The sequence below is a fragment of the Dermacentor andersoni genome, chromosome 2 (genome assembly GCF_023375885.2).
Source record: "Dermacentor andersoni chromosome 2, qqDerAnde1_hic_scaffold, whole genome shotgun sequence".
NCBI classification, from domain to species: Eukaryota; Metazoa; Arthropoda; class Arachnida; order Ixodida; family Ixodidae; genus Dermacentor; species Dermacentor andersoni.
The window spans coordinates 14,891,326-14,917,803 of record NC_092815.1 but is presented as its reverse complement, the minus strand read 5'-3'; the positions used below and the strand labels follow the sequence as shown (position 1 = coordinate 14,917,803).

Genomic DNA, 26,478 nt, shown 5'->3' with positions numbered 1-26,478 from the left:
GCCGGATCGTGGGATTTCTGCTGCTCTGAAGGAACAGCGCTATTGTGACGCGCGTCCGCTATCGCGCTCCAACCTACGCAACCCGCGGGCAGGCGCGCAAGAGTCGCCTGCGATCTAGAATAAACAGACAAAGGTGACTGTTCTGACAAGACCAACGATGACCGAGCGATGGGATTGCAGAACGATAGTGACACATACCGCAATGAGCGGAATATCGCCGGTCCCAGAGCAGATAATGGTTCTATGTCAAGCGATTTGGAAGTGATCACAAGATGAGGTATGCTGGATCCAAACGGCTAACCGGCCGAGCTTCGTCCGTTTCACGCTGTTTGGTTTCTAAGCAGATGAAGGTGTAATAGCGGCGAATTTATCCCCGATGGTAGTAGATAAGTTACGTTCCCTGCCGCTTACGTGTAGCGACGTTCAGGAAAGGCAAATTTGAGGTTGCAGATTCAAAAAAAAGAAGAAAAAGAAAAAATCTACAAACTGGAGCGAATCTTGTTCATACGTACTTTACAACGAGCACAAGGAGGGGTATGGATAAATGTGTAAACAGAACATGCACTATGGTACGAAGATCCTGTGCGATAATTCATTAGAAAAAGACACCAACCTTAACAGTTACCTTCCCGTTCGTCATGTGATTCTTGAATCCAATACGCAACCACTACTTACGGTGGAGAAAGGCAGATACCTCCTCTTGAAAGAAGCAGATGCTGAGCTTTATTAATCCATCTCGGTGATTCTTTGCGTGAGATGCTTCAAAGACATCCTCTCGTGAAAGAGAAATGATTAGAAAATTATAGCTTAGTAATTGACCATGAACATAACTTGAGCAGCCTGACTACACTTAACGGGCACTAACTAGAAACACTATATTAATTGGTTTATACCGGTATAGCACTCTATCATACATTTATCAACGTTTTTTTCGCTGACAGAGGTCAATTACACGAGAGAAAATTGACCAAATTTTCCTTCTTTGAATTTCGCGGTCGAATTCGATGACGTCAGTGTGACGTCATGGAATTCGGGGCCTTTTCATGTGCTTAGCCTGTTTCTGGAGTGTGCAGGGCAAGTCCTTATCGCAATAAAAAAAAAAGAGGGAATGTTGATACATGACTTCGCGGTCTCATGAATAGCTATTAAAAATGTTGTTATGCTAAATTACAGAAAAATATATCGCCAAAAAGTGCCACCGAAGCGATAAAGAAAAAGGGGTACTGGCTCAAAGTAATGCATGTATCGCGCGGTCAATCTGCGCTGATAATTGGTTGAAAAATGCTTTCGTAAGTCGCTAAGTTTGGCTTGCCTGACTGCTTCATCGACTCTGCGCACGTGATAAGGGATTCGTTGTCCGTGAACAATGATGTCTGAAGTGTAAATATTTGCGCGGATGTGAGGTGATAAGTAACCATGCACATGTGTCCATGTAGCCATTACGGTCACCACGCGGCTTGCCGTCAGCAGAGAAGCACAATGCACACGAATGAAAATTTAATCTAGAAGCACAAATAACCAACAAAATAATGGTAAGCAACAAGAAAGCACTTTCCAAATACATCGATGATCAAAGTGACATGAGCGGCGCGTGTCAGCCTACATGCTCTGTTTCGAGGTCGATAAGGGCCACTTCTGAGCAATACGACGACTGCTTATTTAAAATACTTCTTTTCCACTTCTTTTCCAGTCCGGCAGCAGTGCACCCAGCGAGCAGGGCGACTAAGTGATCCTGTATATCGTTACAGCCACACGTTTCCTGGGGCCTTGGATCAACGCTTCGGCTTGCCATCAACGACGCAGGCTGCCTGTGCCCTTTGGTTACCGTGACGCCCGTGCATCCTACTGCGCATTCTCGTCTCTGCCTACGCTGACGGAGCAGAGTGCCCGGCTGCCTACATAAGCCCGGAATCCTTGCTTCGCTCTTCAGTCCGGCAGCAGTGCACCCAGCGAGCAGGGCGACTAAGTGATCCTGTATATCGTTACAGGTAAGAACAAACGACCTTGACACGTTATAGTAATTACCTTGCTTGCTGCACTGCTGCCGGACAACCAAAAATAGATATATATTTTGTATTTTGACTGCTTTTTGACGTGGGCACACGATGTCAAAGAAAGAAGAAAAGGAGCTCGCAAGTGCGTTTTCAGACTTCCGCAGGGAAATGCGGGCTGAAATGAGGCAAATAAAAGATAGTCTGCGCTTCTGTAGCGACACCTGTGATGAAGTTAAGGCAATTACTGGTGACATCAAGGCGTTACATCAAGAAATAAAAGCGTTAACAGCTCAGAATCAACATCTCAAAGCGGAAAACGAGAGACTTGAAAAGAAAGTGGACGAGCTCGAACAATATCAGCGAAGTAATAACCTGGAAATCAGGGGTGTGCCAGAGGAGCTCGACTCGACCTCAGTGATAAAAAAGATCGGTGAACTTGTTGGTGAAGCGGTAACTGATACTGATATCGACATTTGCCACCGGGTGCCCACGGCCCGCAGAGAGGATAAGAACATCGTTGTACGGTTCATATCGCGAACCAAGCGCAACACGTTCCTTGCCAAGTCAAAAAAAAAGAAGCTGTCATCTGAAGATGTCGGATATAAGGGCACAGGCATCACTACCATTTACGTGAATGAGCACTTAACACGACAGAACAAGCAACTTCTTGGGGCTGCCCTTGCGGAAAAGAAATAAGCCGGATGGAAATACGTCTGGGTCAGCTCGGGTAAAATTTTGGCACGGAAAGATGAACAGACCGATGCCATTCGAATTGCAAACAAACAAGATATCGCCCGCATCAAATAATCTTAGACGTCATTGTGTTGGTCCGGGTTTCTCATTTAATCAGTATGATGCTCAACTCATCCTCTTTCATTACTGAATCGTCCACGCTAAAATCAAATCTTCAATATTTACACCCATGTTTTTCCTTATTACACTCAAATGTTCGTAGCATGAGGAACAAGCAAGATGAGCTGGACATCTGGCTAAAGTCCCTGCAAGTTAATTTTGACGCATTCATGTTCACAGAAACATGGTTAAGCAAAGATGAGCCTTCTCCTTGTTTCACTGATTACATTCCAATACGATTAGACAGAACTGGTAGAGGTGGTGGCCTGATTATTTATCTAAAGCGAAAGTATGCATATCATATTGTTGATGAGTGCACAGTTATGAATAGGGATATAGAGTGCCTAACGGTGGAAACCAGCACGTTTTTAATTGCTGATCTGTACAGACCACCGACTGGATACAAGCGGCATTTCCTACAGCATTTAGAAAATGTAATAATCTATTGTATTAATACTAATAAGCAGTTCTTTCTCTTGGGAGATGTAAACATCGACACGTTGGCCGACGACTCTTCTGCGCGCGACTTGATGAATCTTTTATCCTCTTATGGGTGCGAAAATGCTATTTCTATGCCAACCCGAATTACTTCACAAAGTTCTACTTCCATAGATATATGTGTTTCAAACCTGAATGCATCATATTTCAAAGCAGGGGCATTATCATGTGACATCAGTGACCATCTGCCTATATTTTTTGCCACACAACACATCCTAACCACGAACTATAAACGCAGCAGGCTTGAACATAGGGTGGTGAACGACTCATCGTTAAGCTACTTTCATTCTTTAATTGAGCGGGCTGACTGGTCAAATGTGTACTTACAGCAGGATGCAAATTCTGCGTATGAGGTTTTTCTTCGGGTCTTTCTTAGTTGCTACAATGATGCATTTCCACTGAGAGAGTATAAGAAATGCAATGGGAAGATTAAAAAGCCATGGATTGACACCGCCCTGCTAAAACGCATCAAGAAGAAAAATAATATGTTCCACAAATTCATAAAATGCAAAGACGATGACTTGTTCAAAGAATTTAAAAAATATCGCAATCAATTAAACGCTGATATAAAGAAAGCCAAACTTGCATATTATGAAGCAATGTTTGCTAGGATAAGAACGGATCCGGCAAAGATCTGGAGACAGGTAAATTATCTTACTGGAAGGAACCCATCACTGGTTAAGGCTGACCAAATAGTAATCAATGACTCTATAGGAGGCAAGACGCTAGCAGATGAAATTAACGAGTATTTCATTAATGCAGCCGTACCCCAGCCGTCTATTCAACAAAGTGGGCTCTACTGGCCTTCTCGTCGAGTAAATTCATTTGTTTTGGATGCCGTTACCGAAAGAGAAATCAATGGTCTTATAATATGCTTAAAAAATAATGTCGCAAGTGGGTATGATGAAATTAAAGTTGAACCTGTAAAGCGAGTGTCACTAATTATCAGCCCTGTCCTAGCCTATCTCATTAGTCTCACATTTTCTACTGGAGTCTTCCCAGATAAATTAAAGCTGGCCAAAGTAATTCCGATACACAAAGGAGGTAGAATTGACGATATTACTAATTACCGGCCAATCTCAGTGCTACCGGTGTTTTCAAAGATTTACGAATTGTCAATCAATAACAGGCTGTCAAAATATCTAACCAAGTATCATATAATATCACCCTCACAGTATGGTTTTCAGAAAAACAAGACAACTCAGGACGCTCTCCTTGCCGTCAAGCAGCAAATAATCAGAAATTTCGAAGATCAGCTTTTCACCTTAGGCATATTTCTCGATCTGCGCAAAGCTTTTGATTCCGTTGACCACGAAATCTTAGCTATAAAATTAGATTGCTATGGAATTCGAGGTATCACATTGGACCTTATCAAGAGCTACTTATCGTTTCGGCGTCAGTTTGTTAAAATAGACTGTAGTTCTTCAAAACAGCTTGACATTAAACTAGGTGTCCCGCAAGGTTCGATATTAGGCCCGTTACTTTTCCTTTTATATGTTAATGACATTACGGAACTACAAAGAACACCCACAATAACCATGTTTGCAGATGACACTAGTTTATTCTTTACAGGTAGAACACTGCATGACATTGAGCAATCGGCCAATCTGTATTTAAGTGATTTATCCGCCTGGTTACAACAAAACAAACTTCAGTTGAATGCAGTAAAAACAAAGTACATGATATTTAAGCCAATCAATAAGCATAAAAAAATGATTAACTTACAGTACAGAGGACATAACTTAGAACAAGTAAGTGTGCAAAAGTTCCTTGGGGTATGGTTTAGTGAAGAGTTGTCTTGGACCCCCCATGTCAATCATCTGCTCTCCGAACTCGCGAAGTCTGTTGGATGTATTAGAAAAATAGCTCCTCTTATACCCCTTTGGCTAAAGCAATCACTATATTACTCCCTGTTCTATTCTAAACTTTTGTATGGCATTCTGGTCTGGGGGACAACGACAAAAGGAAACTATGATAGGCTACAGCTGCTGCAAAAACGTGTCCTCCGGATTTTTGTGAACCACACCAGCCCTATTAGTTTGTTGCCGACACAACCACTATTTCCTAGATTTGATGTTTTACCTGCAAATAAAGTCTATTTATGGGTACTGGCACAGCGAATTTATAAACAGAAACTCCACAGTATTTACACACCTGTCTTGGCGCAATATGATATCCGTAACCCCAAACGCAGAAATAAAAAAGTCAGAACAAATTATGGCAAACAAGATCTGGAATATCAGGTAATAGACATGTTAAATAGCTGTGCTTCTGTTTTGGATTTCTGCCTACCCAGAAAAACGTTCAAACGTGAACTGCGGTCCATTTTGTTTTCCGTCGATTCTGTTTTTCGTTGAAATTGTTAAGTTACAATGACAAATGTAAATTTCCGTTTCAATTGTTGACTTCATTTTAAGTATTTTTGTGATATGAGTGAATCTTCAATGTGATTTTAAAAAAAAATAAACTGTCCATAGTGTTTAAGTACACCCACATTGTATAGAATGTATGATGTATGTATGATGTAGGCTGTATACGTGTACTATTTGTAACGCCGCCTCTCTTTTGTTACCAGCTCTCTGCTGTACTGCTGTGGACGGCTCCTTTTGTTACGGGGGCAGAGACCTCGTCAGGCAATCATGCCTTTAGTCTCTGCCACCCGCAGGATCATGTGATTTTCCTGCAAATAAAAACTGACTGACTGACTGACTGACTGACTGACTTTGAGCAAGAAATGCTCAGGTAAATCTCCATCACAAATGCGTCAATCACCGCATTTATCTAGAGCAAACAAAGCGATTCCTTGGTGGCTTTGTGCGTGCGCGTGCGCCGGCCAGTATCAGCACATTTTCTTCCGAGAGCGGTGATCATACAATTAGCTTAGACTAGCTCGCAGATCACACCGTTGGGTGTCGGAGGAGTGCCAAAGAAGGTGTTCTATTTCTCAGTCGTACCCTCAGCTGCATGCAAGAATTGCATGAGGCGCTGTTCGCCGTTGCAGTGGGAAACGAAAAGCATTCGCAAATGCGACGTTTCAGCCATGTGCGACACAATAAAGCTTTGCAACGGGTTAGTCAAGCAAGAGTCCAATGAATACAAGCGGGAGTTCATAAAATCTCCTGAATTCCGTTGCTGAAGTGTGATGTGGTGAGTGAGGGAAGTCGGTGCGCAGTTCTTATTGATCAGCCGAGCGCTCAGCTTCATCTGAGCTCTACTTTATCGCGCCAGTCAGTTTACATAGAGCTACGATGTCAAGCGCTAAATTTCAACGCTGTTTCGTAGTCAATACTTTTTTTTGTAAAAGTATGTTCACGATTTGTCACACATTGAAGTACGCAGAAATCATTTGTTGTTCTTTACTGAGTATAAGAAATGATCGACAAATTGACTCGTGCACTCGAGGTGCCATGACCCGCGCATACAGAAGTAGTTCTTATTTATTTATTCTTGGACCTTCCTATCATGCCGACAGGACATCGATGGATTGTGACAGCTGTCGACCACCTTACACGCTACGCGGATACCGCTCCTCTACGGTGTTTCTCTGCGTTAGACGTCGCCACCTTTTCTCTGGAAGCCATCGTGTTACTTCATGGAGCTCCCGCGTCCTGTTGAGTGATCGAGGCAATACTTTTTGTCGACAATCCCCGAAGTACTCAGAACCTGTCTCACAGTTCATATAAGACGACGTCAGCTTACCAAACACAAACAAATGGCTGGACAGAGCGATTTCATCGCACGTTAGCTGATATGATATCTATGTATATCGGACCAGACCACAATAACTGGGACACAATTATTCCATTCGTGACGTTTGCTCATAGCACTGCTGTCCAAGGAACTACTGACTGCTCCCCTTTCTACCTCGTTTACGGCCATTCGCCAATATTTACGCTCAATGCATCTGTCTTTGATGTCCCTATACTAACTCCTCGGTATCTGTGTCCGAACAGTTCTCCTGAAGACTAGACGAATGTCGACAATGTGTCCCGCTCAATATAGAAGCCAGCTAACAAGATCGCAAGTAGCCTTACGACAGCTCTCGCCGCCACGTTGCCTTTCGTCCCGGAGATGAGGTAGTGCTCTGGACCCCCGTTCGAAGCCCTGATTTGTGTGAGAAGTTCCTCTCGCGTTTTCTAGGCCCCTACATCATTACAGAATAAACCTCCCCTGTGAACTACCATGTCAGTCCCGTTGAAGATCCTTCTGACCGTCGTTGCCGTGGTTCCGAGATTGTTTACGTTTCGTGTCTCAAACCGTTTATTCGGTGTTTCTTGCCAGTCTAAGTTGCGGCTGGGCGGCTCACTGCAGCGCGCGGGGAAACAAGTGTTAGCGTTGCGTGTGCGTTTCATCTTCCTCATCTGTACATACTCATCATTACCACTCACAGCAGTAATAGTGGGTGGCTCGCTCGCTGAAATAAAAGACCTGCGGCCTAATCGTTGCCTCATAATACACATATATACCCGTGCGTGACCTAGCGAGTCAGTGAGTGAATAAACTTGTATTTGGTCCAGCAAAACACGATAAAACGCGCTCCCGGCTACTCCCACGACGGGACTGGCAGGTCTAGCCTGCCGGCCCGATCGCGGGCGCGCTGGACAGCCAGGATTTAGTCTTCAAAGACGGGACTTCGCAGGAGCGCGTCCCACTCTTCCTTGGTGAACTTCGGGCCCAACGACCCGCACTCCCAGACCATGTGAGACAAAGTAGCAGCCTCACCACAGGCCACGCAAGGACAATTCGGGTAAATGTCAGGATATATGCTGTTAAGGGACGCCGGATTGCGGTAGGAGTTAGTTTGCAGGAGTCTGAGCGTGACCACTTGCAGCCAGCTTAGCTTGGAACGAGGGGGCGGGAAAATCCTTCTCCCTAAATAAAATAATTTAGTCATTTCACGGGGCGTGATAGGAGCACCTCTGTGTCCGGGGAGACAGTCGCCGATCCGAGGGCGGCGCGGTCGGTAACGTCACGCGCAGCCTCGTGGGCAAACTCGTTCAGTTTCAGAGAAACTCCCTCAATCGCCCCGACGGGGGCGGGGAAACAAAGGATGGAGTGTATGGAGCTGTCGCCGTGTTTGGCGCCTTTCAGAATTTTAACTACCTGCCGGGCTACCCTGCCTTTCTGGAATGCCCTGACGGCCTCTTTCGAATCACTATACACCCTGTCTCTCCGACCGCCTTGCATGGCGAGTGCAATGGCCACGTGCTCGGCCTAGTGGCTATATGTGTATGTGTATGTGACGATTGAAGAACGCAATGACTGGAGAAGCGGACTACAAAGAAGTGTGCGTGCTTTAGATTAAAAGTATTTCTATGATTTCATTTTTTACGTTAACATATTTTACCGAAATTCTTAACAATATTTTCATTACACTTCTAAATTACATTTCTATAGTCCCACGCAGTACTACTCAAATCTAGTTTTGCTTTACTTCTAAGCATACGGAAAACGGCCTGCTTCTTGGCCAATCCCCCATAGTGTTTAGGATACAAGACAAGATTGCGTCTCAGCCACGGTACGTCTGTTGCTTCAGCCATGGCTGCCCGGAAACCTCCGCTTAAAGTACCGAAGTGAAAAGGAACGCCAGAAAACGTCTCCGTTGACAAGCGGCTACGTTTATCTTATTCGAGATGAAGGCGGCTGAAGTAGCGTGGACGCAGCGCGATCGGATCAGTCGCTTCAACGAGCACATCGAAGGCAAAGAGTTCAAGTGGTACCTGACAAAAATATTAGGTAACATAGAATAATGGGAAGGCATCAAGCGGGGCAAGCAGGACCGCTTTGCGATGAACAATGGATATGCCTTTTGACTTTTCAATCACTACCGGCTGAAAGGAGGAGAGACAATCAAGGAGTACTACGACGAGAAACGCCGACTCGGTGCCTTGGGTGACCTTAAAGAGTGCCACATCATGTCTGGGTTGATTGACAGTGTTCGTGGAAATACGTGGAACGAGCGCTAGCCCGACTGTCTTTCACCTCACCATGAGAGTGGGTCGTCGCTGCCCAAAAGGTCGAGACTTCCATGAAACAGGGGAGAGGACTTCCGTTTACTCGAAGTCTCGGTATAATACCGAGAGAACCACTTCTCTTCAGCAGACCGCAGCACTCAATTTTGACATCTAGCCCACGTGCTCCACGAAACGGATGTAGGTATTGCTCGGCTGCTGGTTTCCCCCGACAGTTTCATTGGCGCAATGAATGTATGCGTCGCGACAACGTGTCTGCCCTTGTGACTACATCGGGAAACGGAGAGAGCGACCCAGAGTTTCACTAATACGCTTCAACGCTCTCATAAACGGAAAACCAATCAGTGCAACTCTCCATGCAGGAGGAACGATTGCTTGTACCAGTGAGGCTGTCTGTCTATACAGACAGCATCGACTGCAGTTGATGAGAGACCTTTGCATCACAGTTCAATAAGTTACATTAAGCATTCAAACTTTGGGCCGCGTAATCATTCAGTTGCAGATTGGAAACATCTCAAAGAAAGTATATGTGCACTTGCTGCAAGGCACGAGAACGCAGTTGGTTCTTGGCTTAGACAGCGCCTCGTACTTCAGTCTTTCTGTAAAGTTGGAAAGCAAGGAAGTTACAGAAGCATGCGACATTTTGAACGCACACGATCAGAACCATGGAGAAAGCACGAAAGCCTCTCTAATTAAGACCCTGAAAAAGGTAGATTTGCCAGAACGGCAAGATGCTATGCTCAAAGGTCTTTTCAATAAATATGAAGATATCTTCTTGAAATTTCAGACGGATATTCGATGCATTTCTACTGAGCAACATAGGATCTCACTTACCAATGCTGTTCCAATCGGTCGAGCACTATACAGTCGTTCGCAAGCAGACAAGGCAGAATTAGAAAAACAAGTTGGCACCCTTGTTAAGCTAGGTCTTGTGAGGCCTTCATTGTCCCCTTACTTCACACTGATCCTTCTAGGGGAAAAGGAAGACGAGGGACGCACTAGTTTATGTATTGATTACCGCAAGCTGAACTACGTAACGGTGCCAGAATATCAGCCAATATCAGCCGGTGCCAGACGATGCCCTTGAGCGCTTGGTAAAATGCAAAGCTTTTTTGCTACATTGAATGTAACTTCCGTATACTGGCATGTCCAAATGCACCCTGACGACATTCACAAAACTGCATTTGTGACTACTAATGGTCATTGTGAATGGCTGGTGATGCCGTACGGGTTCAGCAACGCTTCCTGCTACATTTGAAAGAGCGATGAAGCAAGTGATAGCGAAACATCAGGTAAATATTGTAATCAACTACTTTGACGATGTTGTTATATACTCGGAGACCTTCGACGACCATCTGCGACATGTCGAGGAATTAATGAACGCTTTAAGGCCGATACTGTAAAACCGAAATGCAAAAAGTGGCAGTTTGCCAAATCCCGCCCTCGAGTATTTGGACCACAAAATTTCTCAAACAACTCTGACACCTAAGCAATACTCAATTTTCCAACAACCAAATGAGAGAAAGATCTCCAGCGTTTTCTCGGCACCGTAAACACTTACCGTCAATTCATCCCTTATTTCAGCGATATCGCTCTTCCTCTTAAGAAACTGCTCCATAAAGATACTGAATGAACGTGGACAGAAGCATGTGAATGAGTCTTCTTGGAACTCAAGAAACGCATAGCTGAAGAACCAGTGCTTCGCATACGCGACGCTTCAAGGCCGTGTACTGTATACTGTGAGGCACCTGGTGAAGGGATTGGTGCCCTGATGAAGAAGCCAGATGACAAAGGCAATGAACATCCCGTTGCCTATTATTCCCCGTGAACTACTCAAGCACGAAGTTAACTACACCATCACAAGGAGAGAATATCTTGCTATCGTAGATGCGATAGATAAGTGGCATTCTTATCTTCATGTGAAACTATTCACTGCTCTAACAGATCATTCTGCGCTACAGTGTCTGAAGAGTGTCAAGAATTCTGAAGGTCGGCTTTTTCAGTGGTCGTTGATGTTGTCAATGTATGAGGCGAACGTTAAACATCAGAAGGGCATAAGCAATGTTGAAGCTGGCGCACTTAAGAGAGCTCCTGTAGTGCAGCTTCTCTCACCCACTGATCTTCAGAAATGTAACAACGAGCGCCCCAAAGGAATGTATACTCGCTAGAAAACGACATAGTCATCTTCAAAAAGAAAGATCTAAGGGAGATATACTTGCCTTATGAACTGCGCCCAACGATTCATAGGAAAGCTCAGCATTTTGGCCATGTCGGCGTGAAGAAGATATTGTCACCGTTGTCTCCACAATACTAGTGGCACGATACAGTAAGCGATGTCGCCAACTACTTTCGACATTATGATGCGTGCCAGAAATTCAAGAAGACAAAAGCAAAGACGTACGCATCACTTGAGTCACGGCCTCCAGCTGAAGAACCTTTCGATCTCCTTTCAATGGACACCATTGGAGGATTTTCTGGATAGGCTCATCAAAAAAATTATACCACTTGGTCATTTACCGTAACACTGGCCGTTTGCTGCCGGCAAACAAGGGAAGTTCCTTTCATATCGTGGAACAGCGTTCACAGCAGGAAAATTTAAACAGTTCCTAAAGCAAAGCTGAATGCACCAACTCTTCACGTCGTCTCATCATCCAGAACGGAACGGTATGAACGAGTGAACAAATCACGCCATATTCATGAGCCTTAAATGCAAGATCAACGATGAGCCATAGCAATCTTAGACTAAGCTGCTATCGGATGTCATCGGCGAATACAATAGAACGCCTCCCGAAGTTATTGGTTACGTACCTCCGTGCCTGATGTGTGGAATTCCATCTTATCCGGCCATACTGAAGCAACGAGATGAAACTGTTGAGGAAGCAAGGAAAACTGCGGTTCAGAATCGCTCGGCTACCACAATAAGTACAAAGTAATTTACGATAGTAAGTTTCGCCCACTTCAGTTTAAGTTCAAGTTCAGTTTATTTCAACAGCAACATCTACAGACAGTGACGCTGCGGACAGCGGACAAAAAGCTTCAAGGTAGAGCTTGATTGCATCCACTGACCCTCTACTTGATAGCAGTGCAAATAAAGATTGCATGCAAGAGACAAATCGAAGAACACAAGAGATAAAAATAATAACCTTCTAGTCCTTCTAATAACCTTCTAGTCGGTGACTCGGTACTTTACGCGACACCATGACATCCCAGCAACGGCAAGTTGTGTTCCCTCATGGCAGGCCCTCACAAGATGCTAATCAAGGTATTGCCAGTGAACTATGAGATCAACCGCGAGGTCACACATTTACACCGAGACAGCGACCTGTCTCGTTCTGACCTGACTTGTTCCTGTCAGCAAATTGCGGTGTTATTTTACACCTTCTGAATTGAGACTTTCTCGAGTGGAGGGGGAAACGTGGGACGATTGAAGAATGCCATATATATATATATATATATATATATATATATAGTAGGCAAAGAGGGATTCTTCAGGCTACCTTTCAAACGTAAAGAACTTGAGTGGTGCTACAAGGTAAACAGAACAAGTATTTAATTTCGACAGTTTCGATCGGTGGACCGATCTTCATCAGGGTTTACAAAAAAAAAGGTATATATATATATATATATATATATATATATATATATATATATATATATATATATATATATATATATATATATATATATGTGTGTGTGTGTGTGTGTGTGTGTGTGTGTGTGTGTGTGTGTGCGTGTGTTTCCTTTTCTTCTCAGCTGACCAGTGCATTTTTTGTATCGTATTGGACCTGCCACTAGCCAAATAAGGCTATTTGTTCATGTATTTCTCTATATATTTTTGTGTTCTTGAAAATAAAGTTCGATTATTTGATTGATTGACTGACTGAGGCCACAATCTGGGTGAGGTTTCCCAAGAATGCTAATCGCACGAATAAAACTATATATACTTCGCGCTCTTCAATGAGTGGTAAATGATTCTAGTAGTAGTTGTCCTGTTTCGACAGATGAAAGAAGGTCTCAATAACGTAGACATTGCGAACATTTTATTTCGAAATAAGTTACGGATGTTCCAGGTATTAGTTGATCAATTTGTAAATGTCGCCGCGATAAACATGGCGTTACGTTGGAACATTCTAGGTCATATTCTAGACCATAGAGAATATTCTATTGTGTAACGACTGTATCTTGTTCCTCAAGCTGGTGTCCCTTGATTCTTTTCATCTGAAAGCAGTTGAATAAGAGCTAGGTTAGAAGGTGAACCCTTTACGATGCATTACTCAAACGCAATCAAGATCGCCAGTTTAATTTTTAATTTCTTTTGCCATAATTTTATAAGTTTAGCTTCATTTTATATAATTTAAATCGGCAGAATATTTGCTCGGACAAGTTGGTTCATAACTGAAAAGAGAAACCGGAAGCGCGAGAAAACAACAACCAACGAGTACGAAACGGCTACACAGGACTGGCGCTTAATCAAAGTTGTGTGTATTTTTTTGCATTTTGCATGTGTGCCTCTGTTTGCTGAAGCAGCACCTTGTTATTGTTATTTATTAGGCATTGTTATTGTTATTTATTGTAATTTGTAGTTAAACTTGTGCATAATCATTGCATTCTACCGGTGCTAAAATCAGCGACAGAAACTTAGAGGTTAACAAAGAAGCTAGAGAAATGCTTAAAGACCGTGGAAAAAGCGTTGTAATAAAAAAATGACGGCCGTAAATTTACGAGACAGGAAGAGAGCGGTGTGCATCAGACAGTAAACGGGGATAGGCGAAATTCTAGTCGACATTAAGAAAAAGAAATGGAGCTGTACCGGCCATGTAATGTGTAAGGCGGATAACCGGCGGACCATTATACTTAAAGAATGGGTGCCAATGGAAGGGAAGCGCAGTCGAAGATGGCAGAAAATTAGATGAGGTTATGAAATGAGGAAATATGCAGGCGCAAGTTGGAATAGGCTAACGGACGACAGAGGTAAATGCAGATCGCTGGGAGAGACATTTGTCCTGCAGTGGACATAAAGATAGGCTTATGGTGGCGATGATGATAATGATAGTGAAACATTTATATATATTTTAGTTAAGTACCTTTGGTTTTCTGGCTTTCTTGTTCTTTATGATTATTTTTTGTTACGTATTCCTGCCGGGATTTTGTAACTGGCGCAACGTTGGTAGGTCAGTCTCAACCTACCCTCTCGTATTTTTTAGAGGCAAGTGTCGTGGTGTGCTACATCTCGATTGTCTGTTATCACCTCCGCTATAGTGAGTCGCACGGTTCCGTCACAGTGCATGGCTACGACGTGGTTGCACGGGGGGTCCTGCAAACTCGGATCTTTGGTTGTTTTATCATAAATGTGATAGCACATGCTAGTCTCGCGCTGTTCCTATGAGTATTACGTTTATTCAATAAGCTTCAGTTGAAAAGCGCCAGTCCTGTGTACTCATCTCGTCCTCGTCCTTTTTTTCGTGCTAATGTTTTTTCGTCCGATGAACGACATTCATATATGTCTTCTTCCTTGCACGTCAACTTATCTTCTTTCTTGCATCTTCTCTTTTAAATTAAATCCTCCCTCTCTCCTTTTCCCATTTACCTCTCCTTTGGCAGGAATAAAACCAATTAAGCAAACATTCTGGTGGTTAAATTTTATGCCTGTTTTTGCCTTCTTCCTGCCATCCTTTCTTTTGAAGCTGATATTTCTACACTAACATCTTTCAACGCTATAGGGGGGACTCACTGTTACTTCAGAATATTGACTTCTACCCGTACATGCTTGATTCATTTGCAACACAGCAGCAGCAACAAGTCGGAGCTTTTTGGGCAAACCTAACAGCTTCCCTATCCCAGAAACTTCCTCTCTTTCATTGCTATACACGCAATATCAGTGACACGCTGCTATTGACGTTCGTTTTGTACGCTGACATGAAATGCTTCCACGAATTACTTATAGGGAAGTCGGCGTTTATTTACTGAAATATTCGGGTTGTCGTTTAGAGTGCTCTGGAAACTCTACCAGAACATGTAAAACGTAATTACGTGTTACTGTTAGCATAAGCGGGCTCCACACATAATAATGAAGCAAGATCATTACTTCTTTATCCCGTTATTCTTGTCACACTGCTTTAAAGCAGTTTTGACTGCCTTAGTAGCAGGGCCAGACCACCCGAATATGTCATTAGGCTTGCAGTCCAGAGCGATGAATCTTCAGTCTAAATTGTTAGTGTTTCCTGCAGAAGATGCCACCAAGGTCCAGCCACCTAACCTGTGACGTCGTTCGCTAGTTTGCGTTGCAGGCGTGTCCGACACCTGTGCCAGCACAGGCTCACCGTCCAGGTGACTGCAAAAACTGCGTTGGTTACGGCGAAGGCCACGTAGAGGGGGCTGTACGAACCGACGACGTCTCGTGCGTAGCCTGCGAGGATCAAGCGCGATGGTCTTTGGTTTCGATGGTGGTTTCAGTGCTCTTTGAAAGTGTGCGTGTCACCGCGACAGATTGGTGCTAACCGCCGAGTACATGCTAGCGTCTTCCTTTGCCTTGAATTTACAGTAGGTTGGCGTTCATTCTTGAAATAATCATAATCATCATAGCCATTGTCATTATCATTACCATCATGATCATCATCAGCATCAGCAGCAGCAAACTATTTATGTCCACTGCAGGACGAATACCTCTCCCTGCGATCTCGAATTACTCCTGTCCTGCGCCAACCGATTCCAAATAGCGCCTGCGAATTTCTTAATTTCATCACCCCACCTAGTCTTCTGCCGTCCTCGACTGCGCTTCTCTTCTCTTGGCACGCATTCTGTAACCCTAATGGTTCACCGGTTATCTAACCTACGCATTACATGACCGGCCCAGTTCCATTTTTTTCTCTTAATGTCAATTAGAATACTGGCTATCCTCGTTTGCTCTCTGATCCACCACCGCTCTCTTCCTGTCTCTTAACGTTACGCCTAACATTTCTCGTTCCATCGCTCTTTGCGTGGTCTTTAACTTGTTTTCGAGATTCTTTGTCAGTTTCAGTTTCAGTTTCAGTTTATTGATGCGCTTGCAATGTTTTACAGAAAAAGTAACTCTAGGAGGTCCCATAGTCAAAGACTGTGGGACCTACTAAATGTGTCAGTCTCTAAGTTTATGCCCCGTACGTTAGCACCAACAGAATGCACTGATTCTGCACCTTTCTTTTTAATGATATTGGTAAGCTTCCAGTCAGGATCTGACAATGTCTGCCGAATGCCCTCCAACCCATTTTTATTCTGTAAATTTCCTTCTCATGATCAGGGTCCCCTGTGAGTAATTGACCTAGGTAAACGTACTCCTTCAAAGACTCTAGAGGCTGACTGGCGATCCTGAACTCTCGTTCCCTTGCCCGGCAATTGATCATTACCTTTGTATTCTGCATATTAATCTTCAACTCCTCTTACACTCTCTCTGTTAAGGTACTCAATAATTTGTTGTAACTCATTCCCAATGTTGCTGAACAGGACAATGACATCTGCAAATCGAAGGTTGCTGATATATTTGCCGTTGATCCTCACTCCTAAGCCTTCCCAGTTTAATAGCTTGAATACTTCTTCCAAGCACGCAGTGAATAGCAGTGGAGGTATTGTGTCTCCTTGTCTGACCCCTTTCTTTATAGGTATCCTCCCACTTTTCTTTTGTAGAATTGACGTAGCTGTGTAACTTCTGTAGATATTTTCCAAGATATTTACCTAGATATCTACTTTACTCCTTAATTACGTAATGCTTCTAAGACTGCTGGTATCTCTATTGAATCAAATGAGATTACGATTTATATCTCAAACCAGATTTCCTGTTTCACCTCTTAAATAACAGAACTCATGTGCGTTCTTTCTGTCTGACATCATTTAGGAAAACCAAGGCTCAGTATAAAAAACCATGTATTGAAAATATGACAGCGCTAAGCATTGCCTCTGTCACGCACTCAAATGTGCGGGCTATCGGCCTTCCCGCAGTACGTCACGGCTCAATGTGCACGGAACATTTGCTATCTAGAAGGCGTTGCTAGGTAAATTAAAGAAGCACTTGCTAAAAGCCTGTCTGGCAACGTGGTGTGGTTCAAGCAGAAGATCTTACCACTTAGACGAAAGATGAGCGAAACGAGAACAAGGTGAAAGCAGGAGCCAACGTTTCGACAAGTGGACTTGTCTTCTTCAAGTCCACTTGTCGAAACGTTGGCTCCTGCTTTCACCTGGTTCTCGTTTTGCTCATCGTCTTGACTTTCCATCTCCCGCATTCCCCGTGTTTTCACTTAGGCGAAAGGTGTTCAACATGCCTTTGAGGAGAGGCCTCGCAATGAAAGAAATTTTAAAGAAGCAACTTGGGAAAGCATTCTAAGACATCAGTGGTCTCCAAATTGGACAGAGCCTCGAACATGACATTGTTGATGCTGTAAAACCGAACGTTCAAATAAGACCATTTGCAGGTGATTGTGTCTTGTTTAAAAAAAATTGCCCACGCTAGTAACCAAGATGATCTGTATGAGAGCCTCCGTAAAATTTTCTATTGGTGCACTGAATGGGAGATGACCTTGAATGTTGAAAAAAGTGTTTTTCTTCCCATTTCCCGCAAGAAAACATCTCTCTCTCTCTATCTCTCTCTTGTAGTTGTGTGCTAGGCTCTTCTAGACTTAAACAAGTTTCTAACTATAAATATTTAGGTGTCCCCCTCTACTGCAGCATGTCCTGGAACATGTGCAAAATATATCTTTCTCTGCTTTCCGCAAACTGTGCTTTGTCATTCCATCCTCTTTGACGCCCCATCCTCTGTTAAACTACTTGTTACTACTACTTAATTCGGCCGAAGCTCGAGTGCGCCTGCATTATCTGGGATCCCTGCACTCAATGTAACATAAAGAAACTTGAACGAATCCAAAGACAGGCTGTCCAGTTTGTTTAGGACAAATTTTCGACATTCGACTCTCCAACTGGAGTAATGAGGTCTAATAGTATTCCTACACTTGAATCTTGTCGAAAAACAATACGGCTCGACTTTCTTTCTCAGTTAATAATGAATGAGCACTTGACCCGGCAATATGTGTAAGTCCACCAGTAAGACCTACTCGCGAACATCACGAAAATTATCTAACCCCCTATTTTGCCCGAACCAACCTATTTAAATACTCTCTCTTGCCACGCACCAGTAATGACTAAAATGACTTGCCTTTATAAAATTTGTATCAGCATTATCACTGTGTTGCTGCTGCATTTTGTTGTATTAGCATTGTTTTACTTCTTATGACCTAATATTGTATTTTAACGGGACATACAACCACTCAGGACATCAATCGAGAAAACCCCGCTGATGGTACGATTCCCTATCGTAGTGTCTAAAAGGAGCCATGTTTTTCTCATTCAACATGAATTGGTATTTTTATTCCATCACTAAAAGTCGCGAGAAATGTCCTTTGGCGCCCCACGCGGCGAAAACATGAAGCTGCATAAGAGGTCCACCACGTGACCTTCTACTAGAGTGTGCAGTTGCTGGTCTTTTTATTAGTATTGAAATGCAGTATACGTTTCAATATTGTAAGTTTTTCCTGACTTACAATGTGTGGATAAGCCTTCGTTTGTAGTGATCACTAAAGTGGCGCCGCCTTGGCCTTTATTTTCAATGAGTTGGCTTAGCTCGTCTATCGACAGAACGCACTACAAATATAAGGAATGTCTGTACAACAACGCGAACTTATTGCACCAGCTTTTTATATTCAAAAGCAGTTGAAAAGGTCTACATGTGGCTGGTTAACTACAGTTACACTCACTCTCGTGAAAGCAGAACGACGGGCGGCTTACACAAGTTGCGAGGCGGGCTATCGGCATCGCTCTCACTTCTCAGCGTTGCTGGAGGAGGGACTGTTACTCCTTTAGTGGCTGTTGAGATCGAAAAATTCTGCTTATTAAATATTCACGCGCTTTGGGAAGTAACCGCTGCAGATGTAAACACTACTGAGGGAGAGCTTTGTGTTGTGCCATCAAAAACTAGGTCCTTAAAAATCAGTTGTCACTCCCTTTAACCACCCTGCATGAACTTCGTGTCCGCAGTATGTATTAAATAAATAAATAAATAAATAAATAAATAAATAAATAAATAAATAAATAAATAAATAAATAAATAATTTCTTTCCAACGCACAGAAGTAGACGTAAGCATTGAATGTTGCCAATTTTTTCGGCAATACATCTATCTTTGTACTTCAGTTAAGAAAATCACAGTCTACGTTGGCTCGTATTAACAGCAATTGTCAATAACTCTATTGACAATTTACAAGTATAATCCCCTAAGCAAAATGAGTGCCTCTCTCACCAATGAGGGATGGCCTCGCCAAGCAAATGATTCCGGCTGTGAAGTTTGTGATGCCCAGACTGAGCGACAGCGACTGTTCGTCGAAAAGCTCGGCAACCATGATGGTGCAGGCGAGTATTCGACCCCCTGCCGTCAGGCCAGTGAAGAAGCAGCTGGCAAGGAGAAGCCAGTATTTCTTCGCGAGTGCCAAGAGAGCCATGGCTGCTGCCTGGACAGCGAAGCTCCATAGCATCAGGGCTTCGCCGCTTAGCACCTGTTTCGAGTGGAAGAAGCGGGATGCATTGCTTGAAAGAGTGGCTTAGTGGGGGTGGCACGAGTATCAAGGCGACAAATGGGTAAGCTCTTCATGCTTGAAAAGCTCTTGAAGGGAAGGGGAGGGATACTTCAGAATGTTCTTTCACTTATACTGCGACCGATCAACCTGCACGTCATCGCTTGCTGAAGGTCGACGGAAAATAAGCGCACAGGAAGACACACACGAACAGCCGTCCTGTGTCTTTCTCGGCTGTTCGTGTGTGTCTTCCTGTGCGCTTATTTTCCGTCAATCTGCAATGCAACATCTAGCCTGTCTGCAGGTGTTGTTAGATTATCTTGCTAAAGGATTTAAATAATTGAAGAAAAAAGTGTATTCAGCCCATATTTAGGCGGACCATCAGCGTCTAAGACGGCGCCACACGTATGTAACAAATAAAAGGCAATCCAACTAAGCATAAATCGTCACGCACCTGAAATGCGTTCATGAATACTGAGATCCTGTATTTTTATCGCTGCCTTAAGACTTCTTTATCGACGGTCTTGAGGTATGCAACACGAGGAATACCCGTGCGTATTACTTACTTTAGCGTCCAAGAGTAGGCCGGTGCCTACTCGTGAAACCAGGTCTCCGACAGCGCTCGCAGTGACCAGAGCGACAGCCTCGTAGCCAGCGAGACCGTTGTCCGAGCCAAAGTCCACGGCGGAGAGCAGGAACGACGAGAGCATGAAGACGGACACTGCTCGCGACGCCGCGACGTGCAGGAACGGCGCGGACGCTAGCGAGACCAGCTTCCTCGAGACGCCTTTTGTCAGCAGCGGGTCCGCCTCCTTCGGATAGCTGCCTGCGGGGGACCTGGAAGGCACAAATGAACGCTCTCTGAAAGGCACCCTCAACAGCGCGACAAGACAATCAGAAAAGAGACAAACGCACACAGCGTATCTGGTTGATTGTTGAAGGTGGTCGTTATCATCGCGGCTGTCATGCATGTGTGCGCATGAGTTTCTGTGCTTGTCTCTTTACTTAGAACGACAGAAAGCTGAGCTAGTTGGTAAGGATTCATTATGCAAAAAAGGTGAGGCGTGCAGACAGGACACAAGAGAAGATAAGTGGACAACACGAACGCCTTTACGCTTCCAACACGAACGTCTCTTTACGCTCCCTAAAATACCTCAAAACTAACATCAATGTGTTTGATAGCGAGTTATTTTGCGACACATTGTAGGTAACGGAATACCTGTGCACTTTCTGTGGTGACCTCGTTTCGGTGGGCCGATAGCCCGAACAGTTCCGTGGTGAACGCAGACGAAGCTCCGAGCAATAACCTTTTCACTCATACATGCCTTCCGATCTGATTCTTGTCGTTCCTACGTGACGTCACATGAAAAGAGAGCTCGCTGACCTTCTCTTATTAGCAGGTGTTGCACGATCGTGCTCCAGCCGTTTCCTGTAATGCTTTCAAAAAGGAATGCCATCGAGCTTTAAGCACAGGCAGACAGAGAAAGCGAACACGAATATGTTGCAACAAAACTGCTTGTTGGCTTAGTTGGTGCTTGCTAAAAGACATGTTTTTTGCCGCAAGTTAAAACACACACAAAAGGAAATCAGTTGGAAGTGCCGCCTGTGTTGCCTTTATGTGTCTTGATTTTGCGTGTGTTTTAACTTGCGGCAAAACACATGTCTTTTAAAACGAATATGGCTGGTTAGATCGTATTTCTCCTGAACCTACTGTCTCTACTCATTTTTGACGCTTGTTTGCCAGTTCACAAAAATTCTTGGAATGTGGTAACAGTAAAAGAGCATAACTACTTTGCGGCGCAAGCATGCAGTAATCAAGTGAGAGCATAAAATCTTACGGGTTGAAGAGAAGGAAAAATTAACAAAAGTAACACACGTGACATTAACTTCCAATTCCTTTTGAGAGCTCATGATCGTTATTGTACCTGATGGAGTAGTGGACTGCGCATGTCAAGCAACAAGACTTATTAGCGAAGGCCAAATGAAAGGTGCACGCTGCACACTTGAAGTTAAATGTACTAGTTGTAGGCGGTGCACCTAATCACTAGAGCTAGGTGCAATGCTTAGGCTCAGCATCCTAGCTTTATTACACAATGCGCATTTCTAAAGGTCTTGTAGCCAGCTCCACGCGTTTGCTATGTTTGTGCGCCATGATACGTAGGTTAACCGCAAAGTGTTATTTCCAGTGACCAACAACGGAACTGACAGAGTGCATTGCATAATCACATGTGTGCGCATATGTTGACCTATGTGGCCGTTGGTTAGAATAATATTTATGCACCGCTGTTTAATTACAGCCATGCATTAAGCAGGATACTACATGGAAAGATTCGTATGTCGGAGCAGGAACAACGCGAAAGGTTCGAACGTGGGCACAGAAAAAGGCGAGACAAAGCCTTGTAATTTGTCGTGCTCCTACGCCTCCGTTTTCTCTGGCTGCGTCTTTCGCTGTGATCCAGCTTCAAGCGAGAGCGCACTTAATCTATCACGGCAACATTCTAGCTACTGTTGTACTACGACGTTTCTTTAACTTACGAGGACAGAACCGACCTATGCTGCATATAGTCGATATCTAGAGCACCGATTGTGTGGGCCTGTTCGGATTGCGTGACGGAAAAATTACAGCTGGATTCACACAAGAAGACAAAATAACATTAAAGGTTAGAGCGTAGACTTACTATAATATACCTGCATGTTCCTCCGAACGCATTCAATTCGTACACGGGCAACTACGCTGCTTACTGTTGCCACTGATTCCTTAATCCAGCCGCATACACATTGCCTAAAACACCACTCGCCATTGTCTTCAACGCGAAAGTACAATGCGACACCACCTGCAGGATAATGCGTACAACACGTATAAGCACGTAAAAGCTTTGCCTTTCTACTGACCTTTCACCACGTTAAGTCACCGAATGTGCAGCGCCAAAGAAGCGTGCCAAAATACCGGTAGCTAAGCATTTTAAGACTCTTCGTAGTCTTCCACAGAGCCTGCGCGGTCATAGGCCACGTCATGCTCAATGCTCTTGCTCTTGGCGCTCACTGAAGCAGCGTGGAGCTGATCCTGACCTCGCGGAGGTGCCTACCTGAGAATGGCCACTATACTGACAGCCTCTGCCGCGGTATAGCTTAGGTATCTGACTCAAGCGAGACAGTTTCTGTGGTAAGAGACGACACCGCCTCACTGTGCCGACCGCTAAACGTTGACGGACTTAACAACCGCGGACAACGTGTTGCGAACACGTGTAACTGTATATACGTGCCGCGCAGTCGGCCTGCAAAAGTAGGCCTTTATACTCCTGCGAATTTAGCCACACAAGGACAAGACACTGAGTTCCGGTGTGCAGCTACCTTGGAATTGGAAGGGACGAGACGAGGTCCTTGGAGCAGCATTTGGCAAGCGACGCAGTGTGGAAGGTGCTCGCACGGGTGCGCCCTCGAGCGACCGACTTCAGGGGCGCTTCGCAGTCGCCGCCCACACGACTGCCGCTCCGTGGCACGCGGTCGACGAAGACGCAGCCGAACAGCATGTTCAGCTCGATGGCGCCCAGTATGAGCAGCGCCGTGCGGAAGTCGAAGGCCTGCCGCAGCGCTTCAACAATGAGGGGGGACACGAAGCCCGAGCCGGCGGTCACAGCGAAGAGCAGACCCATGGCTGTGCCTCGGTAGCGAACGAAGTGCCGGGCCACCACCGTGAACGGTAATAGCTCCTCACAGGCCACTCCTAGCCCTGTGCGACACACGTATTGGAAACGTCACAAACGCATAGAGATCCGGCTCGAAAATATGAGCCACGAGTCGGGAGTGTCTGCTGATGCGAACTCGCTTTCCAGAAAACGCAGCATGACTTCCACAGATCCCTTTCCTGTGAAACATAGCTGCACGGCATCTTTCGCGCATAGACTTCATGTAATTGTTGACCGGCGATCTATCGCTGATAGTATTTTCTTAGACTTTAAAGCGTTTGAGAAAGCTTAGCAAGGCTTCGTCCTCTTGAAGAGATCTTTGATAGCAAGCTACCACTCAATTGGCTTGAATATTTTGGTCCGGTTGTTCAGAATTCGTGTGTGATGACATATTTCATCCCCCGTCGCACCTTGCTCCTTCTGCCTTGCCGCAGAGTTCAGTATTGACGACGGATGACTGTGCAGTTTTCCATGAAATTGATGAACAAAATGACGTTACCATATTTTGAAGAACATTAACGCTATATCTAACTGGTATAAAGTATGGCTGACGGAACTTAAGAGCACTAACTTTAAGGTATTGCGTGTTTTCCGTACAATACCGTGCTTCTTAGTCGTCCCAGAATTACATATTTGGGACAGTTGTGCCGTATCGTTATCTAGGTGTTCTGTTAACGTCCTTAGTTGTCGTTGCAATTAAGCAAAATAACTAGCTAAGCTAACCTGCTAGAATACACTCTGTCATAACTTTCCTTCGGCTCCTGTTTTACTAAAACTTCAGTTTTAGAAAACCTTAGTTCGGTGTAAGAAGGAAATAAACTTTAATGAAAAGAATCGCCCGGCAGTTTTGGTTGTGGTGGCCTCAGGTGGCGGCTCGAAGCCCTTGCACTCGGGTAGCATATTCAGCTTGCCGGACGGCGCAGAGCTGGCCTTCTAGCTTCGAACTTATTCTGTGTCTATCTGGGACCAGACCACTCATATACTAACTATTGCTCTCGAACAAGCATAAGATTACTTTACTCGCTTTATTTCCGAAGTTATAGTCGTACCACCAGCATAACATTAATCGAAACTTTACAGCTTACTTTGTATTGCCGGTCGTCTCAAATTTGCTCGTCTGTGTTTCCCTTCACATGGTATACTACTACAACATCATGCACAGCGATCTTATTTTTTCTCCATCGTATATATCTTCTCGTTTTTATCCCTCACAAAAGGCGGGAACTATGTGATGCTTAACGATAACGTGACGTCAATCAATCATACCCCAGATTTCACGATACCGTAACCACCTTTCCGGACGCGACTTTACAATTGCTAGTAAGTACCGCGGGGCGTGGCATTTTCTGAGGCGCCGGACGTTTGTGCGCATGCGCGAGTAAGAGCGGGTGAGAGAGAGAAAATGTGGGGGCATTCGCTCCTTGAATATCTGACTCTGCCTACACTCTAAAAACAGTTCTACCCTTTAGGGTGTATATTTGTCATACAACAATAATTGTCATCTGTCTTGCCCGCATTTCCTTTCTTTAACGCTGCGAGCCCGGTACTTCCAAGTCACGAACGGCATGCACGTTATCAGCATGATAGAGCATTCTCGACCGGAAAGTAACGAGTGCAGCGTTTTCAAGAAAGGAAACGCAAGCAAGACAGACGACGATTATCGTTGTGTGCCAAATATACAATCCAAAGGGTGCAACTGTTTTTAGAGTGTAGGCACTCCAGAGAAGTTTCTTTGCGCGTGCTGTATGCGTTCGTCCACAGGCGTGCCGGCATTGCGGAGTTGGTCGCGTTTGTTTACGCTTGGACACTGGCTGCCAGCGCGCTGAAACAGGTGAAGAAGCGGGCGCTGACGCCCCATTTTGCGATCTCTGTGTCGGACAGACTCTCTCGCACCTGCGACGCTCGTGTCAAGTCAGCCGTGCCGGAGCATACTTTTCTCGCGCCTTGCGGCGATGTACCTTCAAGATAACATCACAGATGTTTACATGGGAGCAGTAGGGACCGTAGTAGAGGCTGGGCCGTATAGTTTGGAAATCTAGAAGGCAGAGCGCCTTACCAACCGCAGTTGAACGCGAGTGGCTGGAAGGCCGCTGGTGACGCTTGACGGCCCTGTAACCGCTATGAGAATACGCTGCGCCACCCTAACGCCTTTCATGGTAACCAAACTTAATCGAAGGTTAAACTAACCCAGCGTGGCCGAGAAGCAAAGAAAATTCTCACGGCGTAACCGCTGTGAGAATACGCCGCGGCACCCTAACGCCTTTTGCGCTAACCTAACCTAACCGAACGTAACCGAGACGCAAAGACAATAGAGTGTTTTAGTTTGGCGTTTCTACGCTCCGCTCAGCAGCTGAGCGGAGCGGAAGCACGAATGCTCATGCGCCCTCCGCTTAGCCGCAAGCGGACTAGCGGAGCGAGAAACACGGTCCGCTTACAAGCTGCCTGAGTGGAGCGTGGTGCGCGGCGCGTTGGCTAGCGTTGGCGTCAGAAAGGATTGGACTGGATGGAAAAGCACGCTCGCTGGCTATCACGTTGGGTTCCCCAAGACGGCGCTTTATTTTCCACTGGATGAAATGCACGGGTAACACATTAAAATTAAATTATGGGTTTTTACGTGCCAAAACCACTTTCTGATTATGAGGCTGTGATGTGTGGTGCGCGACATGGTGCGGTGAACGCGACGGTCAAGAGCAGACGACACTGAGTACACGCGCGCCGAGGTGGAAGAAGGAAAACAACGACGACGAAGAGCGTCCGGCACGAGAACGCGCGGCGCATGAAAGACAACTAAAAGAAGAAAAGCCTCACCAATCAAGAAAGACCACGGAGCGTCGGGCAGCCAATCCGAAAATGCCAAATCGGCCAGACCAAAAGAAAAAGCGTGGTGC

The 26,478-nt window shown here is 44.8% G+C and overlaps 2 protein-coding genes and 1 long non-coding RNA gene across 4 annotated transcripts in view; 1 reads left to right on the top strand and 2 right to left on the bottom strand.

The window, feature by feature from the left end:
- LOC126542938 (monocarboxylate transporter 13-like) overlaps nucleotides 1-12,182 on the bottom strand; it is a 45,041-nt gene extending 32,859 nt beyond the window's left edge. The window contains exon 1 of the mRNA XM_050190056.3: nucleotides 12,125-12,182. Within this exon, the coding sequence (XP_050046013.1) occupies nucleotides 12,125-12,151 (27 nt within the window). The 5' untranslated portion in view covers nucleotides 12,152-12,182. The remainder of the gene's footprint in view (nucleotides 1-12,124) is intronic.
- On the top strand, nucleotides 1,429-6,041 carry LOC140216065 (uncharacterized). Its single transcript, XR_011892703.1, has 3 exons — nucleotides 1,429-1,532; nucleotides 1,749-1,988; nucleotides 5,920-6,041. It is a non-coding gene; the product is annotated as an uncharacterized lncRNA (long non-coding RNA).
- Nucleotides 12,183-13,339: 1,157 nt separating the features above from the next.
- LOC129387856 (monocarboxylate transporter 12-like) overlaps nucleotides 13,340-26,478 on the bottom strand; it is a 34,730-nt gene continuing 21,591 nt past the window's right edge. Inside the window, exons 3-7 of one of the 2 annotated variants that reach the window (XM_055077508.2) lie at nucleotides 23,256-23,634; nucleotides 20,471-20,741; nucleotides 19,634-19,886; nucleotides 15,573-15,722; nucleotides 13,340-13,534 (exon numbers count right to left, since the gene is read on the bottom strand). In XM_055077508.2, coding sequence (XP_054933483.2) covers nucleotides 13,506-13,534; nucleotides 15,573-15,722; nucleotides 19,634-19,886; nucleotides 20,471-20,741; nucleotides 23,256-23,634 — 1,082 coding nt within the window. In that variant the 3' untranslated portion in view covers nucleotides 13,340-13,505. The remainder of the gene's footprint in view (nucleotides 13,535-15,572; nucleotides 15,723-19,633; nucleotides 19,887-20,470; nucleotides 20,742-23,255; nucleotides 23,635-26,478) is intronic. The other variant, XM_055077509.2, reaches the window with a different exon arrangement.